We start from the raw sequence: 21,208 nt of genomic DNA on the forward strand, positions 1-21,208 counted from the left end.
GCTAATGAATTACGAAACATTTTATACTACTGTTCGTTTTCTACAAACTGCCATTGTCCCACCAGTCTCGGTAGTAATGAAAGGTCAGTCTTTAAAATAAGTTAGTCCCAGTTACTGTGATGAATAGCCTACATAGTTGTGATTTCTTCTTTAAGTAATATTGTGCTGTAATGAATGAATGTTGAAAAAAGATTGTAATTTTTGTTTTGTTCTCTTCCTAATCTTTCAGTTCTGTCAAGTTCATTCCACAGTTATAACGAACAGGAATTAAATAACGTTAAAGAATGATTATTAAAAGATATGTAGTTTATTTTTTTCCATTCGCGCCCTTGCTCGTAAAAAGTTTGAATGTCTCATCATTAATGTCCACAGCATAACGAAGTCCAGACAGAACTAGACGAGAATTGTAATTTGACTTCAGTTGTAGTCTTGGACTAAAACAAGCGTGTAAATTAGCTACATGGGCTCGTCTGCGATGCAGCTGTATCCAATGCTTAACAGTAAAAAGACTACATTTAAAGCAGCATGTATTTAAGTACGCCATAATTATAACTGCGCTGACTGAAGATAGTTGAAAGTCCGAAACACGTCTGTGCATAAATTATGTTTAAAATAACGACTCTTTGCTGTATGTCTTTAGCGGAATATCGCTTATTCTTCCTTATAATAAATATACTTTGAAGATGTCGTCTTGTGCGAAACACAATTTCTTGTTTTTCTCTATTACCTAATACAGCTTTAGGTGATAATATTCCATCATCACTGAGTTTCACTTTATTGTACTTGTCAGTAATGATGATTGTGTGGTAACAGTACGTTTTGTAACTACAATCCATAGAATTGTGGTAACGCGGTAACCTACCACTGCCAACAACAAAACTGTAGATAACAAATTGTATAAAATCATCTGCTGCAGTGCAAGAAATAGTCAGTAACAAAACAACCAAATGTGCTGACGAAGCGGAAGTTACTAATGATAGTGCAACACCAGGGTAACACACATGAGAAATAATGAACAAGACTTAGTTATTGTCCATCAAACACAGATAACAGCAGGCTGTCCAGAAGAAAACTGCCTCAAAATGAGTATCTCTACACCATGGTGATCCTTATTTATTATTTCATTAAAAGACGTACTTTCTCACGACAGGTTTGAAGGTCATTGCTCTTCCTGTGTCGTCGCCCAAAATAGAGGTCAAGACTCTAGCCAAATGGCTCTGAGCACTATGGGACTTAATCTTCTAAGGTCATTAGTCCCCTAGAACTTAGAACTACTTAAACCTAACTAACCTCAGGACATCACACACATCCATGCCCGAGGCAGGATTCGAACCTGCGACCATAGCGGTCGCGCGGTTCCGGACTGTAGCGCCTAGAACCGCTCGGCCACCCCGGCCGGCCGAAGACTGTAGTCACTTTCACTGTTTCTGGAGTAGTGAATACATATAGAAAAGACATATTATAATATATATTTTAACCTTTTTTATGTGACACTAATTGTTTTATAAATCTCAATTTTATGCCTCAATGAAACAATGATTTTAAAATTTCTCGATGTCTTATGAAACATCACTAAAATATGTACTGAAGAACAGTAATACATTGGGAGCCATACCGTCTCCGTAACTCGTGAAGTATTAATTTGTACGACCCACCACTACCACTATTTTCACTATGAAGAGCGACGCTACAGTTACAATAATAATTCTAAAGAGCTTAAGTCCGCCTACATAGCGGTGTTTCAATTATCTAAGCACTAACATGTAAACATAAACGTATTATGGGTATGGCAGCGCGCCATATTGTAAAATAACTGCCACAGAATAATTTTACAATATGATGCGGCGCTACTTTAATGAGTCTGGTCGTGGAAGCTTATACACTTACATAAATACGGGTAGGTCAAAAATAATTTACAGATTTTTACCCCATTTTAGCTTCAGACTCTTATCACCTTCGTTCTTAACGCAGCGCAAGTGACTCGACCAACATTCCTGATTTTGAACCGACCAGTTCTCTCTTCAGCGTAGGATATACATTCAGTCATAACGATTGAGGAGCAATCCTAGTCACAATCACGCCACGTATGGCTCTTTCCTCTCCAACAGCCGCGACCTGAAGCGCAAATTCTCAGCCTTTCACTCAGTACCCGTCCTCATCATTTGTCTCAGTTAAGTGGCAAGCAGTGGAAAGAAACCTAAGCGGTGACAGGTTGTTCACTGTGCTGTAACCACGCTTGGTGATCCTTGCGCACGCTGCGCACGTGCGTCGTTTCAAAAGGCAGAAATTACCGTTGGCATTTCATCTATTATCCGAAGTAAGAGTGATTTCAGGTGTGCCACAGGGGAGTGTCATGGGACCGTTGCTGTTCACAATATACATAAATGACCTGGTGGATGACATCGGAAGTTCACTGAGGCTTTTTGCAGATGATGCTGTGGTGTATCGAGAGGTTGTAACAATGGAAAATTGTACTGAAATGCAGGAGGATCTGCAGCGAATTGACGCATGGTGCAGGGAATGGCAATTGAATCTCAATGTAGACAAGTGTAATGTGCTGCAAATACACAGAAAGAAAGATCCCTTATCATTTAGCTACAATATAGCAGGTCAGCAACTGGAAGCAGTTAATTCCATAAATTATCTGGGAATACGCATTAGGAGTGATTTAAAATGGAATGATCATATAAAGTTGATCGTCGGTAAAGCAGATGCCAGACTGAGATTCATTGGAAGAATCCTAAGCAAATGCAATCCGAAAACAAAGGAAGTAGGTTACAGTACGCTTGTTCGCCCACTGCTTGAACACTGCTCAGCGGTGTGGGATCCGTACCAGATAGGGTTGATAGAAGAGATAGAGAAGATCCAACGGAGAGCAGCGCGCTTCGTTACAGGATCATTTAGTAATCGCGAAAGCGTTACGGAGATGATAGATAAACTCCAGTGGAAGACTCTGCAGGAGAGACGCTCAGTAGGTCGGTACGGGCTTTTGTTAAAGCTTCGAGAATATACCTTCACCGAAGAGTCCAGCAGTATATTGCTCCCTCCTACGTATATCTCGCGAAGAGACCATGAGGATAAAATCAGAGAGATTAGAGCCCACACAGAAGCGTACAGACAATCCTTCTTTCCACGAACAATACAAGACTGGAATAGAAGGGAGAACCGATAGAGGTACTGAGGGTACCCTCCGCCACACACCGTCAGGTGGCTTGCGGAGTATGGATGTAGATGTAGATTATCGACTCTCCCTTTTAATATAAAAACCGAGCACCTAATACGTTAGTGCTCCGTTGTGAACTGATTGATGATGATGCCGGGAGGAAATATAATCACTTTATGTAACGAAAAGAAATGATACTCATTGATAATAGCACTTCGTGTAATTTTCTCGCTAAAGAGTAGATGAATATAAGCAGTGTTGCTTGTTGTCATGGAGTATTTGTTCGTACGCTCTAAAGGTCGCCCCTTATCAATGTGTGGGCAGTAATATTGAGTGCGCAGCTTATCTGCGCTGTCGTCCGTGTAGCTCCCATGTGTCACAAGCGATTAACAGATTCAGAGCTACTTGTATTTTGGAGTGGGATGTATTGGAAGCTAACACAAAAAAAAAGAAACAGTTGTCGCGCGGTACTTGCGTAAGCGAACAAACGATATCTTCCTTCCAAGTCTGGCACTGTAAGTGAGGAAGCAGGGAACTCGACTAGTGTGAACGCCCCAGCGCTCTTACAACTTGTGGTCACTTCGCAGAGGATATGCGTCTGTGTCCTAACCTGTAAACGTGTTTATATTTGTGTGTAAGTTGTGTTCAGAGCCAGCAAATATCCCGGATCACCTCAGAGTCGGGCCCAAGTCCTTTCAGATAACAAACAGCCTAGGACGCACCCAATTAAAGAACTCAGCTATACTTCCTCTACCTTATTATCTATGGGCTACAAAATTTAACCACCGAAATTGCAGATATTGAAATTTCAAGAAGGGTCATCGACCAGATGTTCACAATTAAAGTGCTACATGATTGATATTCTTCTTCTTCTTCTTCTTCTTCTTCTTATTCTGCACTTTAAAACCTAGACAGTATACCTGTTCCGACTTCATATAATGAAATAATTCTCTTCCTCGGCTGTCCTACATCACTGCTTCCTGTGGTTGCGTACTTGTTTAGGATGATCTGAATTCTGACTTCATCCATCCGCTTGAGGGGTTCGCTCCATTCTTCCCTATGTTCTTCAATCTCCTCATTTTAATTTTTCATTCCCGGTTCTGCCCGAATGCCATACTCCTCGAGTAACGTTTGAAAGTTCTTAAAAATCTCATTTTCTGTGGCACACAGTGAATTATGGAACATCTTAGCCACAGTTTATTGAGATATATTTGAGAGCAAGACCTTCCACAGTTCAACGTGTGCCAACTCGGAAAGACTGCCTGCCTCACATATGGAAGCATTTCTCTATCAAGTGAAGATTTTTATCGTTCTTTCTCTCAATCCAGTATTCGTTGTCTTAAAGTATCAGAGAATCTTTGTATTACAGACTTTCAGTTTTGTGGCTTTGCTAACTTTAATTTTTAAAGTTTTGTTTATACTTCCACATACATTTTGAAATTTGTTGCCTTTCTTTTCTGTAGCTTTGTGTATGTCGAGACTAAGGTCGCTGCCCAAATAAATGAAACTGGGGACTAGCTCAGTGCCTCGTTTTCGTAGACAATCTTAGATCCATAATGGGACATAATTTTTGTTTTAGTAGCAGATATTTTTAGATTGTAATGTTTTCTTCTCAATTTGTGTAGCTTATAAACAGGGTGTTGTAATTCTACTTTTGCATTTTTAATACAATTACGTCACCTACATGCAGCAGAGCATTTAGATGGTAATTCCTTTTCAAATATTGCTCGCGTACTCGCTGACGGATTCTCTACAATGTGATGCTATAAGGCCTCTCCCAATTAGGGTGTACAGCGTCTTCGTGGAGCACCAAAAAGTCACTCGTGCTGATGGTGAAAGCCGTTGCTAATACCGATATAAACTCGTCTAGCCAACAGCAACGTCACTGGGGAGGAATAACTGCTAGTCAGACACACTCACGCTTCATGTAGTTATCAGTGAGCGTGCTGTCCATGTCTAGAATATCTTAATTTGACCGAGGGCACATTGTGGTGGTCTGGGGGCTCGGTACGAACATTTGGGAAACTGCACAACTTGTCGGGTGTTCGAGGAGCGCTGCGGTGAGTATCTTCAACACATGCCGAACCAGTGTGAACCCACGTCTAGACGTTGTGGGATTGGGCGGCCAGCCCTCGCTGTAGACGTCGGACGTCGTACGCTGGCCAGACAAAGAGGACAGGCGGCGAATTGTCGCGTAACTGACATCAAACTTTAATGCTGAGAAAAGTACAAGTGTGTGTGAATACACAGCGCACTGAACACTCCTAACGATGGGCCTCCGCAGCCGACGACTATTGCATGTGCCATTGTCAACACGACGACATCGGTAACTAAGACTGAAAATGGCGCCTGACCATCGACACTAAGCACCGGCGTAGTGGCAGAGCGTTGCATGGTCTGATGAATCCCTGTACGTTCTTCATCATGCCGATAGAACGACGCGAATTCGTCGTATTTCAGGGGAACAGCTCTTTGACACCTGTTCTGGGGGACTGAGACCAGCTGGCGGCGGCCCCATTATGCTCTGGGGAACATTCACGTGGGCATCCGCATGTCCAGTGGGGCTCGTGCAAGGCAACATGACTCCCAAGGACACTGCTTCACATCCCTTCACGACGATCATGTTTTCCGACGGCAGAGGTATTTTTCAACAAGATAATGTGCCATGCCACGAGGCTAGGAATGCGGCGAAGTGGTTCGAGGTACACAGTGGCGAGTTGTAATCGATGTGCTGCCCCCCCCCCCCCAACTCACCCGATCTGAACCCGATCTAACACATCTGGGAGTGACTGAACGTGACGTCAGAGCACATCAGGAATTAGATGTCTTGTGTGCAAAGAGATGTGGTGTCACCCCCCTCCACTGATCTACCGAGACCTCATTGCTCCCATGGCAAGACGCGTCGCCGCTGTTATCCAAGCCAAAGGTGAACATACCGGCTGGTAGCCAGGTGGTCATAATGTCCTGGCTAACCAGTGTACATAAGGAAGTTGCAACGCCAGGAAACAGGTGAGAAGTGCAGGGAGAGCCGCAGAGAACTGATGCTTCGGTGAAAGATTGCTTGAATGCGCGCGCACACACACACACACACACACACATATATATATATATATATATATATATATATATATATATATATATATATATATATATTATCTTTTTTAAATTCTCTTGTATTTCATTCTTACATCAGTTTTTACATTAGTTATTACATTTTATTCTTATGTTTATTCTTCAGGAAGATTTGGTGCATTCCCTTGGATGATACCAATAGTACAAACATGGTAGAAACACTCGAAACATAGAAACTCCGAAAATCAGAGCATCGCGCGAAGGCAGGTTTGCCATAGGGACATTTCTTCGTACGAATCTGACTTGCCACAGAAACGTCGTTGACATTAATGATGATTTCACACATTGACAATTTTGCAGGAAACGACGCATAACGGGCCATTTTTCGGAAAACTGGACTTGCAATTGATTAAGAATAAAAATACACTACTTCATCGAAAACAATTTCAAATAATTTTCTCATTCATTTATCTTTCTTGAATTTCATTCATCAGATAGACAATTAGTAGCCAAATAAGGATAACGCTATTTCAACATACATTTGAAAATATTCATGTAGTGATCTTCAACGAACATGGGTATATAAACGAACAAACACGAAAATAAAAGGAATAATCGGGCTTTGAAGACGGGGTGAAAAGCTGCGACGTTAGTCACTGTGTAACCGCTTCAGTCAAACGGACCCTGAGCTAAAAGGCACATGAAATACCTCCAAAACTTTGACCGTCGTATTCTCAGAAATCGTCGATTATCTAAAGACAAGCCAATTTTGACACCTGTTTAAATGAGTTAAATTTCTGGGAAATCAGTTTATGCCACTTACCGTGTTCTCCTCGTGAGCACGGAATGTGAGTATCCTCTCGGGCGCTAGACGCATGGTGGCTTTGTGACCCCGCACAGCTTTGAGTACGGCCCTACTCCATCGACCAAATGGCTCTGAGCACTATGGGACTCAACATCTATGGTCATCAGTCCCCTAGAACTTAGAACTACTTAAACCTAACTAACCTAAGGACGTCACACAACACTGCATCGACCAGTACCACACTTCAGTCGCCCACTGCGGGCAGTGCAGTGTCGTGGAACGACAAATCGCCGTCTCGGTGGGCTAAAATCTCGGTGCTGTCGAGCTCTGACACGTGCCGGTAGGTTTTTCTCGGTGTCGGGTCAGCGGTGTGTGTGGTAGACGCGACATGACCGACATTTTGGTGGACACGAAGCCAGTGATGGGCAGTGGAGGGGTCCCTTTGTCTTTCTTCCCTACAACCAGCCAGCGGAAGGCCCGCAGCGCTGAATCTGGCCGTGTGTCAGGCGACTTGCGTATATTGTGGCGTGGGCAGCGCTGCCGCGTTCCCAGAACACGCCTCCTACGTGAGCGGCGAGGCCGAAGCTTCTGCGGTCAGTCCGAAGTACTGTCTGCGCCCAACATCCGGGCTGATACTCCCCTGGCTGGCAAACGTGTAACACTCACGCTGCAGGTAACAGCGGAGGACATGTTGTGCCCTCCTGCAGAATACACTACTAGCTATTAAAATTGCTACAGCAAGAAGAAATGCATATGATAAACGGGTATTCATTGGACAAATATATTATACTAGAACTGACCTGTGATTACACTTTCAGGCAGTTTGGGTGCCTGAGAAATCAGTACCCAGAACAACCACCTCTGGTCGTAATAACGGCCTTGATACGCCTGGGCATTGAGTCAAACAGAGCTTGGATGACTTCTACAGGTACAGTTCCCCATGCAGCTTGAACACGATACCACAGTTCATCAAGAGTAGAGACTAGCGTATTGTGACGAGCCAGTTGCTCGGCAACCATTGACCAGACGTTTTCAGTTGGTGAGAGATCTGGAGAATGTGCTGGCCAGGGCATCAGTCTAACATTTTCTGTATCCAGAAAGGCACGTACAGGACCTGCAACATGCGCTCGTGCATTATCCTGCTGAAATGTAGGCTTTCTCAGGGATAGAATGAAGGGTAGAGCCACGGGTCGTGACACATCTGAAATGTAACGTCCATTGTTCAAAGTGCTGTCAATGCGAACAAGAGGTAACCGAGACGTGTAACCAATGGCCGTGTGATACGCCAGTATGGCGATGACGAATAGGCGCTTCCAATGTGCGTTCACCGCGATGTCGCCAAACACGGATGCGAGCATCATGATGCTGTAAATAGAACCTGGATTCATCCGAAAAAATGACGTTTTGCCATTCGTGCACCCAGGTTCGTCGTCAAGTACACCATCGCAGACGCTCCTGCCTGTGATGCAGCGTCTAGGGTAACCGCAGCCATGGTCTACGAGCTGATAATCTATGCTGCTGCAAACGTCGTCGAACTGTTCGTGCGGATGGTTGTCTTGCAAACGTCCCCACCTGTTGACTCAGGGATCGAGACGTGGCTGCACGATCCGTTACAGCTATGCGGATAAGATGCCTGTCATCTCGACTGCTAGAGATACGAGGCCGTTGAGATTCAGCACGGCGTTCCGTAGTACCTTCCTCAACCCACCGATTCCGTATTCTGCTAACAGTCATTGGATCTCGACCAACGCGAGAAGCAATGTCGCGATACCATAAACCGCAATCGCGATAGGCTACAATCCGACCTTTATCAAAGTCGGAATCGTGATGGTACGCATTTCTCCTCCTTACACGAGGCATCACAACAACGTTTCACCGGGCAACGTCCGTCAACTGCAGTTTGTGTATGAGAAATCGGTAGGAAACTTTCCTCATGTCAGCACGTTGTATGTGTCGCCACCTGCGCCAACCTTGTGTGAATGCTCCGAAAAGCTAATCATTTGCATATCACATCATCATCTTGCTGTCGGTTAAATTTCACGTCTGTAGAACGTCATCTTCGTGGTGTAGAAATTTTAATGGCCAGTAGTGTATTTTTCTAATAGTGCTTTAGGCAGATTAGAGGCGAGTATTATAGTGTGTCACTCTCAGGGCGCATGTTCCACTCGAACAAGTTATGTGAAGCCGGGCTAAGACGTAGTTGGGGGCGACTCAGCAGATTCGGCAATTTTGACCGCTGTTCTACTGTGGCAGAGTTACATCTACACCTACATCTGTTCTGTGCCACCTTACTGTATGTGGTGGAGGGTAGTTTGAGCATTACTGCAACTTCCCACCTTTCCTCTTCCAGCCGTGAATGGTTGGCAGGTCGATTGCTGGTCGTCTCCCGTGTGAACTCTAATATCTCTAATTTTACCTTCATGACCTTATCGTGAGATATACGCAGGAGGAATCTATACACTGGTCGACGCTTCTAGAAACGTACGCTCCCGGGACTTTGACACGCCGTGATGTAGTCCTTCTCTCTTGCAACGTCTATCCCTCGAGTTGGCTGAGCTCCTCCGTGACGCCTTAGTGCTTACTAAATAAACCTGTCACGAAACGAGCCGCTCTCCTTTGGAACTCCTCATTTCCTCTGTCAATTCTATCTGGTGCGGATACCAGACTGACGAGCAAAATTCAAGTACTTGTCGAACGTGGGTTTTGCAAGCTACCTTCTTTGGGGATGGACTACATTTCCTGGGGTTTCTTCCGTTAAATCTGTCTGACCTGCCTTACTTGCAATTAGTTTTATTTAGTCTTTCAGCTCTAGTACGTATACATACTCCTAGATGTTTTATCGATGTTACTGCTTCCAGTTATTGTTCTTCAACTGTGAATCATACAGTTACGGATCTTTCGGCCTGTTTATGCGTAATATGTTACATTTGTTTATGTTGAAGTTGACTTGGCAGTCCCTGCACCAGTTCTCAGTCATTTTCAGATTTTCCAGGATTTCGCTACAATTTTTTAACATTGCAACTTTTGTGTACACAACAGGATCATCCGCGAAAAGCCTCATTGGTCATTTACAAATGTCTTGTGTAAAGTAATTGTGCACTAACATTCCCTTGGGGTACACCCGAAGTTACTTTCACATCTGAAGATTTTTCTCCGTTCAGAATTATATACGTGTTCTCAAACTTCCTGGCAGATTAAAACTGCGTGACGGACTGAGACATTCGGGACCTTTGCCTTTCGCGGGCAAGTGCTCTACCAACTGAGCTACCCAAGCACGACTCATGACCCGTCCTTAAAGCTTTAATTCCGCCAGTACCTCGTCTCCTACCTTCCAAACTTCACAGAAGCTCTTCTGCGAACCTTGCAGAACTAGCACTCCTGGAAGGAAGGATATTGCGGAGACATGGTTTAGCCACAGCCTGGGGGATGAGATTTTCACTCTGCAGCGGAGTGTGCGCTAATATGAAATTTCCTGGCAGATTAAAACTGTGTGCCGGACCGAGACTCTAACTCGGGACCTTGATTTGTGTTTATGATTTATAAAGGTTGCACAGTTAACTAAGTATAAGATTAGCACTTTTCAACAAAAGATGTCATTTCCAATACACAAATTAAATGGAACTGCAGCAGAGACAGGTGAGGTTAGGGTTGGTTTGCTGTGTAAGTTAGTTATACAGCGAAATACAGTAAATCATTCCAGTGAGTTTTTTTGTAGTCCCGAAATTGATGAAAAATTTGAAATTGCTCTACAGAAACTGCTGATTACTGTTATTAGAACACTTGTGTACTCGGCTTTGACCTCCTTGCTAATGATCTTTATTGACGTGATTTGGCACATATTATGTATCACACATGGCAGAGGGAGAAATGAAAGATCAAATTTACAATTCGTACGTCGTTACCCACAACGCAGACCAACCAAGAGGAAGCTAACGGCGAGTGAAGGAAATTAAAATACAATTATTTCTTCGTATTAACAGAAGCCTGCAGCGAAGTCTAGACTTACTTCACAAGGATCATTGACGAAACAGGGCTCAGAACAGTAAGTGAGGGAGAAATTAAATTCATAAAATATTCCACGGAATAAAGAATAAGAAGAGAGGTTGTGAAGCTTAGCTCGCAGGGCGCCATTACCCATTGTTATTTATCGAGAAGGGTGCAGAGACCGATTGTAGAAGCTCGCAAATGGAAGCGAAGGGCAAAGAGGATTAATTTCCGAAATGTCTTCCAGGAGAGAGGAGATGGGGAGAGGGGGAAATCCTCCGAGAAAAACTTCGAATAGTCTGCGTCTGAGACGACTAATAATGGTTCAAAAATATCAAACAGAATTTCAGTTGGGCAAAGAATAACAAGAACAACTTGACGAAAATCGACAAATGGTAAAGTGACTTGAGGAAGTGTAGCGGGACCGTCACTGTTCACAGTATACATAAATGATCTTGTGGATACTGTCAGAAGCGCTGTCGTGCTGTCTGCAGGAAGGCTGGAACGCCAGAAACTGTGGTGATATGGAGGCAGACCTGCAGAGGAGCATGTCTGCTATGTAGTATTTCATAAAGAGGACGCTAGGTGACGATCAGTTTGGCTTTAGGAAAAGTAAACGGACGACAGAGGCAATTCTGACGTTACGGCTAATAATGGAAGCAAGGCTAAAGAAAAATCAAGACACTTTCATAGGATTTGTCGACCTGGAAAAAGCGTTCGACAATATAAAATGGTGCAAGCTGTTCGAGATTCTGAAAAAAGTAGGGGTAAGCTATAGGGAGAGACGGTTCATATACAATATGTACAACAACCAAGAGGGAATAATAAGAGTGGACGATCAAGAACGAAGTGCTCGTATTAAGAAGGGTGTAAGACAAGGCTGTAGCCTTTCGCCCCCACTCTTCAATCTGTGCATCGAGGAAGCAATGATGGAAATAAAAGAAAGGTTCAGGAGTGGAATTAAAATACAAGGTGAAAGGATATCAATGATACGATTCGCTGATGACATTGCTATCCTGAGTGAAAGTGAAGAAGAATTAAATGATCTGCTGAACGGAATGAACAGTCTAATGAGTACACAGTATGGTTTGAGAGTAAATCGGAGAAAGACGAAGGTAATGAGAAGTAGTAGAAATGAGAACAGCGAGAAACTTAACATCAGGATTGATGGTCACGAAGTCAATGAAGTTAAGGAATTCTGCTACGTAGGCAGTAAAATAACCAATGACGGACGGAGCAAGGAGGACATCAAAAGCAGACTCGCTATGGCAAGAAAGGCATTTCTGGCCGAGAGAAGTCTACTAATATCAAATACCGGACTTAATTTGAGGAAGAAATTTCTGAGGATGTATGTCTGGAGTACAGCATTGTATGGTAGTGAAACATGGACTGTGGGAAAACCGGAACAGAAGAGAATCGAAGCATTTGAGATGTGGTGCTATAGACGAATGTTGAAAATTAGGTGGACTGATAAGGTAAGGAATGAGGAGGTTCTACGCAGAATCGGAGAGGAAAGTAATATGTGGAAAACACTGATAAGGAGAAGGGACAGGATGATAGGACATCTGCTAAGACATGAGGGAATGACTTCCATGGTACTAGAGGGAGCTGTAGAGGGCAAAAACTGTAGAGGAAGACAGAGATTGGAATACGTCAAGCAAATAATTGAGGACGTAGGTTGCAAGTGCTACTCTGAGATGAAGAGGTTAGCACAGAAAAGAAATTCGTGGCGGGCCGCTTCAAACCAGTCAGTAGTAGTAGAAGAAGAAGAAGAAGAAGAAGAAGAAGAAGAAGAAGAAAAAGGAACGCAAGGAAAAAGGAAAACATATGCACCATTATCAAAACAGCAGAACAATACTCTCGTTGACTTACATCGTACCATAAATCTAAACGAAATAAGACACACACACACACACACACACACACACACACACACGTACACGTACACAAATGAGCATCACTAAAGGGCCCTCACTGTCACATAATCCCTCTCCAAACCAGCGTCTGCCTGTGTGAAGGGCATAGAGTCGCTACTGCAACCAACTCCAGGCCACTGCTCCAGCCTTTGCAGCCCGTACCAAGTAGGCATGGCAGCAAAATTCGAACGAAATCTGAAACGCGCAGCTACGCTCGTAACATGTCTGAACAGCACACGACACGTAGAAGCGTAAAACAGATGCTCAGGGAACGTATCGAACCTTTTGGAAGAAAGGTGACACTGTTTTTGGCAAACACTGTCAGGTATACATTTTAAAGCTCACGTAATGGAGTTAAACTCTGTAACAGTTGCATCGTACCCATCACGTATTTCATGTATCAACTACGAAAATAAGACTTGCGAATTTGGTCATACATGTGCGGATACAGACTATATTTAGCTCGATCACAGTAGTCCTCATCCTACCTGCCAGGATAGCCGAGAGCGGTAACGCGCTGCTTCCTGGACTCGGGTGGGCGCGCCGGCCCGGATCGAATCCGCCCGGCGGATTAACGACGAGGGCCGGTGTGCCAGCCAGCGTGGATGTGGTTTTTAGGCGGTTTCCCACATCCGCTAGGTGAATACCGGGCTGGTCCCCACGTTCCGCCTCAGTTACACGCGTCGCAGACATTTGAAACACGTTCGCACTATTTCACGATTTACACTAGACGCAGACAGCTGGGTACACTGATTGCATCCCTGGGGGTACGGGGTGGCGGCAGGAAGAGCATCTGGCCACCCCTAAAACTAACCTTGCCAAATCCGTCCTACCCGCGCCGACAGAGAAAGAAAGAAAGAAGAATGAAAGAACTGTAGTCCCCATCCTAAGAGAGAATAAGAGTGTTCCCGATTGTCTATATATACAACTATACTGCGCAAGACACCTTTGTGGTAGATGGAACTTCCGGGAAGACTAGGTTTTACCTGTTACTATCACTAATAGTGCGTGGGAAGAAAGGATGCAGGTATGAACTCCAATGTCTCTAATTTTTCCCATTGTGATCATTTAGCAAACGTATGTGGGAGTATATAACATGTTTCCCACTACTTGTTGGAACATACGCTCTCTGAATTTCGATAGTAAACTTCTTCGTGATGCACAGCCGCTCTTTTGTAGAGTATGCCACAGGAGTTTGACGAGCATTTCTTAATGAAACGTGGCGATACGATTCGCTCTTCATTCTGTCTTCTTTATGTGCTCCATTAATATAAGCTGTGTCGCTTCAGACGGTTACGGCGACGGGTTTTACGGTTGTATCATCCTGAGTTAACCCAGTAGCTTGGCTACGGCGTATAAAATGCAGCTCAGTGAAAACGTTCGTACAAAAACTTTTGATCTGAGCAGTGCGTAAGGAAGAACCAATGGTCGTACATAAAATACAGGAGACTTACAAGAAAGTGCTGCTGTGAAGAACACGTGTCTATACCCCATCGACTCCAAGAAATATGATAAGGAAACAATATTTACAAATAACTTGCTCTGCAGACCACCTAAACAATTAGGTGTAACATATTTGGTTACGAACAAAAATAAAACTCAGTTGCAAAAGACGACGAGTGTTATTCTGATACTCGAGATAAACAGTATTTTGCTAGGAACTGAGAAGAACGATTGCAGCCAAAACATGCGGCCGTTTATGACGCATATTTTGATACTCGAAAACTCATCAAAACGTATCATGAAATGTAGCGAGAAGCAAATTTTCACAATAAAAGTAAAGTGAAACAGTTTGAAAATTGTTAAATTGTACTTATCTCACATAAAAATACGTTTTTGTCATTAGAACGAACACTGCATTCATCATCGGTTAAAGCGTAACAGATGAACATTACTGCATGCGAACAGACAAGGTAAGCTATAGTCATATTTCAGTAAGTAAATAAAAATATTATATATATATATATATATATATATATATATATATATATATATATATATATATATATATATATATATATATATATATATTAGACTGAAGGCTGTGCTCGCTTCTTTTTGCTTGTTTGGGCTAGTCTGAAGAACCACTTTGGAGGTTAGAACTCCCGGGATCGATGTCTTACCGGTATCTATATGAAAACACTGCACGAGCCCTGCTCACACTTTGCGAATTTTTAAAATTTATTCTACGTATCTTGAACATTCATCCAGTGTTATTGTCCTTGCTGATAGTAGTTTCCTAATACTCTTCGTAGATCTGAAGGTGGTTGCTCTACAACGGAAACCCGCTATCTAGCTGCAGCTTTATATTTCGAGCAAGACAAATTAATAGTGAACCATTATGGATCGTGTGTGGCCTGACCTGGCCACGTGAGATCTAATGAGGTTGAATTCACACCCTGCCGGCCATACGTGGTTTAGGCTACCATTTCGGGGCTGTAAGTGGACGACGCTGGAGGTAACAGCTCGGGTGAGTGGTGAAGTGATGTGATACAGTGAGAGCGTTTACCGTGGCGTGTGCGTGGGCCACGCTAAGTGGCGTCCGCCGTCAGCATACACACCGCGGCTAACGTAAATTATTAGTATAAGGCCGGCTGGGTGGGGTTTACCTGCCGGGCGCGTGTTAAAAGGCGCGACACACGAGGCTCCAACGCAAACAGCGCGGGCCAGCGATAGGGGGCGAGCGCGGCCATTCTCACGCGCCTTGTAAGTGGTCAGTTCACTGATAGTGCCGGAAGGTCTGAGGAGCGGAGTGCGAGAGGCAGGGCCAGAGAGGCGACGGGTGCTCGAACTGAGCCACGTATAAATGGAAGTGGCTTCTGTACAGGCCGCTAACAGCACCGCCCAGGGGAAATGTAAATACCCGTGTTAACACGCCGGTGTTGGGACGTATCCCCATTGTGGGGGGGTAGACCTCAGTAAGATAAATATTTCGAAAACGCTGACGAGAACGAAAATGTGCTGCTGTATGGTTAACGTGTCATGTTTCTTATCCGCCAAGATTCTCAAGCAAGGCCTGTGAACTGTCGGCGATTAAAATTGTAATATCAGGAAGGATATAATATAACGATATTCTACTTATTGTGCGTCCGCCCCCGGTAGCTGTGTGGTCAGCGTGACAGACTGTCAATTCTAAGGGCCCGGGTTCGATTCCCGGCTGGGTCGGAGATTTTCTCCGCTCAGGGACTGGATGTTGTGTTGTCGTCATCCCCTTCCGGGGCGCAGCTCGCCCAATGTGGCGTCGAATGTAATAAGACCTGCACCAAGGTGCGTGACAGCATATTAAAAAATACTTGATTAAATTTGTAGCTAATTTGGGGGTACACAGGGCGCGAAATGTAGTACGGTGACTTGGCACCTCTGGCAGCAACAATAACTCTGAACGTGGCTGAGCTTCGAGTCAGAGTGGGTTTGGACGAAAGATACCGGTACGGCATTCCGAGATGCTTCAATCAAGTGGCACAGTGCATCAGTCGTAATAATTGGCGAGTGGTGGTGCTCCACTCTCTCGGGAACACTGGGCTAATTGGTCTCAGAGGATGAGAGATCTGGAGAACGAGGTGACCAGTGCAACAGTGGAACACTCTCTGTATAAGAGACAAAGAACCACGCTGTCTTGTCGAAAAACACACCATTAAAGAATCGGGAAAGTATGGTCTGCCGTCGAGTTAACCGTGTATGCGAATCAGAGTTGATCGCGTCGTGTACCCAATGACAGAGCATACCATCGCGCCAAATGCTGCGCCTGCATGACTATGATGAGTGCAGTCGGACAACGTGCGCTCTCCTCGGCCCATCCACGCGTGGGCACCTGACTCGTCACGCTTTACACAGCGGACGAGGTGCCAGTAATGTGTCCACTCTTCCTCTGGCCGTGTCACGGAAACCACAACATTGGTCGCCGTACTGTCGGCGTGGACATTTGTCTTGCTGCAAAACAACTCTGTGTCATAACGTGACTTGGCGATACCCTCCTGCATGACCGAGTCCTCTCGAATGCTAATCGCGTGGGACCGTGGAGATATTATACTCCACTGGGTACGACCTTTCTGAACCCTTCGGTCCCATATTTGCATGACAGTCGTGTCATCTCGGCCAACACTGAAGTTTTTAGAATATACTAATACTCCTCACAGTTATCGGTATCGTATTAGTTACATTATCTGTCACGTTTTTTTTTTCGAAATCGCTAAAATAAACAATACATAATGGCAGAGTTGCATTCGGTCAAAGAAAAGCAACCCCCTGCTAGCAGGGTGTATTTTTCTGCGCCAGAATCATATATTATTTCATTTTATTATGACACAGAGAGAGTTAACCGTAAATTCGTTGATCCATGCAACATTGGGTATCCTTTCCTGCACGTGACAAGAACATCTTATCTTTTAAATTCTGGTACATAAAATCTCCCTCAATGAATTCTGTTTTTATCATAATTACATCTAGTCCTATAATAGTTAAGGATATTGAAAGATGATTTACGACAAGTGATATTTTGCATGTCGTAGACAATTCAAGATGTACAATCGAGATTATCCTATGAACAATGTAACATTTGAGAAAGTCTACAATGAAACTTTACGCAAGAACGTAGTAAATGTGTCAAAGTATAGAGCGGCCACCGCAGTTTGTTAGGTAGTTGCCATGTAAACATCGGAACTACATTTTTTTGATAGCCTTGGGTGCCATATTAAGGAAATGAAACACCCCTCTTGCCAAATATTTGAGTAAAATTTCAAGGACTATAAGACTGCTGTAAGCTCAAAAGCTTACTTTAAAATATACACTTCAGTTACTCCAATATATTTGTAGATACAAAGTCACCGACACTCCTTATACTGCATAATATTCATGCCATTGCGTATTATCATTTGCCAGAAACTGGTTTAGAAATCTGGAATTTTTTGAAACCTTTATTATGTCCACGTTACAGGAGTTGGTCTGTATAAATTTTAATCCTAGAACGCTAAAGGGAGGTAAATGCTACTTTGCTACTAAACCATCATAAATATTACTACTTCAGATTTTATTCAAAGGAAGATATATTTTATAGGCTATGCACTAGTTAATTACAATTATTAGATCTGCAATGGTATGTTACATACCAAATTAAGTAGAGAATGTCCAGTTTTAAAATCTACTGGAATCGCAAATTTTACGAGGGCTTCATGCATGCTTCAGTTATGTCAAGTGATGACTCTTTAAGCAATAAGACGTAATCTCGATGTGTTCAAAATGGTTCAAATGACTCTGAGCACTATGGGACTTAACTGCTGAGGTCATCAGTCCCCTAGAACTTAGAACTACTTAAACCTAACTAACCTAAGGACATCACACAACACCCAGTCATCACGAGGCAAGGAAAATCCCTGACCCCGCCGGGAATCGAACCCGGGAACCCGGGCGCGGGAAGCGAGAACGCTACCGCACGACCACGAGCTGCGGACAATTTCACAGTGAATCTGTGTGCAATTTAGATGTTTCGTCCACAAGGATCGTCCTGTACCACGCACTTCAGCTTTAGAGCGCGTTCCGAATTTCAGTCGCACGCAGTAATGCGCCGGTTATCCGTACCCAACCGTAACAGTGTAACTCACTTTCCGATGTCCCTTTGTACTTACGGAGAAATTAAAGTCCATAGAAGATAGAACTTGTCTATTTTCAACACTGCATGGCATAAGATACACTACTGGCCATTAAAATTGCTACAATAAGAAGAAATGCAGATGATAAACGGGTATTCATTGGACAAATATACTAGAACTGACATGTGATTACATTTTCACGCAGTTTGGGTGCATAGATCGTGAGAAATCAGTACGCAGAACAACCCCCTCTGGGCGTAATAACGGCCTTGATACGCCTGGGCATTGAGTCAAACATAGCTTGGATTGCGTCTACAGGTATAGCTGCCCATGTAGCTTCAACACGATACCACAGTTCATCAAGAGTAGTGACTGGTGTATTGTGACCAGCCAGTTGCTCGGCCACCATTGACCAGACGTTTTCAATTGATGAGAGATCTGGAGAATGTGCTGGCCAGAGCAGCAGTCGAGCATTTTTTGTATCCAGAAAGGGCCGTACAGGACCTGCAACATGCGGTCGTGCATTATCCTGCTGAAATGTAGGGTTTCGCAGGACTCGAATGAATAGAGCCACGGGTCGTAACACATCTGAAATGTAGCGTCCATTGTTCAAAGTGCCGTCAGTGCCAACAAGAGGTGACCGAGACGTGTAACCAATGGCACCCCATACCATCACGCTGTGTGATACGCCAGTATGGCGATGACGAATAGGCGCTTCCAATGTGCGTTCACTGCGATGTCGCCAAACACGGATGCGAGCATCATGATGCTGTAAATAGAACCTGGATTCATCCGAAAAAATGACGTTTTGCCATTCGTGCACCCAGGTTCGTCGTTGAGTACAACGTCGCGGGCGCTGCTGTCTGTGATGCACCGTCAAGGGTAACCGCAGTCACGGTCTCCGAGCTGATAGTCCGTGCTGCTGCAAACGTCGTCGAACTGTTCGTGCAGATGGTTATTGTCTTGCAAACGTCCCCATCTGTTGACTCAGGGATCGAGACGTGGCTGCACGATCCGTTACAGCTATGCGGATAAGATGCCTGTCATCTCGACTGCTAGTGATACGAGGCCGTTGGGATCCAGCACGGCGTGCCGTATTATGCTCCTGAACTCACCGATTCCATATTCTGCTAACAGTCATTGGATCTCGACCAACGCGAGCAGCAATGTCGCGATACGATAAACCGCAATCGCGATAGGCTGCAATCCGACCTTTATCAAAGCCGGAAACGTGATGGTACGCATTTCTCCTCCTTACACGAGGTATCACAACAACGTTTCACAAGGCAACGCCGATCAACTGCAGTTTGTGTATGAGAAATCGGTTGGAAACTTTCCTAATGTCAGCATGTTGTAGGTGTCGCCACCGGCGCCTACCTCTTGTGAATGCTCTGAAAAGCTAATCATTTGCATATCACAGCATCTTCTTCCTGTCGGTTAAATTTCGGGTCTAGCACGTGGTGTAGCAATTTTAATGGCCAGTAGTGTACATTCTGGAAACATCCCATAAGCTGTCAGTGCTCCGTTATTTGCGAAATTCTTTCTGTCAAGGAAACTGACTAGCAAGATATGCACGATAGCCGCTGAAGTTTTGAAGGATAAAATTTTGAATGTAGGCGTCATGGGTTGTCGGACGTTTATTTGGTAAGAAACTGGGTTGTCTGACGTTGGTTGTCGGACGTTTATTTGGTAAGAAACTGTTGAAATAAGACATAACCCTGAACAAAAATGTAAATAATTATTGTGAACATTTCTAAGGTAACGACTTTTCAATTTTGGCGGACATGTGAGGAGTCAACCAGCTAAATATATTCATAACATATCTGGTCAATGATGCCTGGTAAATGCCCAACAACAGATGGCCGACTGAGCAGGCGACCAAATTTTGCCGGACTGTTGCTGCTGTATGACGTCTTCGACCCTCCCTCTTCTGAGGATGCTCTCAGCTGCTATGTAGTGTGTGCGTGAGCTGCCAGCTCCAGGCAATCGCCTCGTGGAATGCTGCTGGCCTGGAATCACCTCCCTTCGCTGCTCCTGCACCCACTTAGTCCTATCAAATGCACTCGTGTGGAACGCCATTGTCAGAATACCGTAATATCAAGCCTGGCACAATAAAACACGGCTAGAAACAGCTGCGATAAATTTGACATGTCCCTCCTATCCCACAATCACTCCACTCACAAACATGAAACGACATCCCGCCTGCAACAGTCAGGGTAAGGACTCGGCCGATTATGAATTCGACACCAACATCCATGGCTTTCGACTATTTTTACGTGTCAACTCCAATGTAAAGGTGATAGGGGTGCCTTTATCTGTTAGTACATCGCATACGTAACACATTTGATCAAATTTACCCACGTTAACTAGACTTACCAATTACATACTCATCCCTATGGGTTAAATATCAGGACTATCGCCCATTCGCCCAACAACATTGAAAGCTGTGGATTCGGCAGTAATATAGTTCGTTTTCGATTATTGTTACTTTTCAACTCCTTGACAGCAACTACCCGACCGCTAAAGGTGCTATGGATGTCTTACTTCAGCAATATAAATGGAGTTACAGGAAGATTAGTAAATATTTTACCTGTTAGTATAGACTAATGCGAATAAAACATTCCGTATAACATGTACCCAGTTACAGAGATACTACCGGTTACAGAGATAAATTTTCATATCG

The 21,208-nt window shown here is 44.0% G+C and overlaps 1 protein-coding gene across 1 annotated transcript in view; it reads right to left on the reverse strand.

Annotated features, from left to right (window-relative positions):
- LOC126252675 (frizzled-5-like) overlaps positions 1–20,604 on the reverse strand; it is a 183,798-nt gene extending 163,194 nt beyond the window's left edge. The window contains exon 1 of the mRNA XM_049953578.1: positions 20,415–20,604. Coding sequence (XP_049809535.1) covers positions 20,415–20,604 — 190 coding nt within the window. The remainder of the gene's footprint in view (positions 1–20,414) is intronic.
- Between the last annotated feature and the right edge of the window lie 604 nt (positions 20,605–21,208).

This window comes from Schistocerca nitens, chromosome 4, assembly GCF_023898315.1.
Source record: "Schistocerca nitens isolate TAMUIC-IGC-003100 chromosome 4, iqSchNite1.1, whole genome shotgun sequence".
Lineage (NCBI taxonomy): Eukaryota > Metazoa > Arthropoda > Insecta > Orthoptera > Acrididae > Schistocerca > Schistocerca nitens.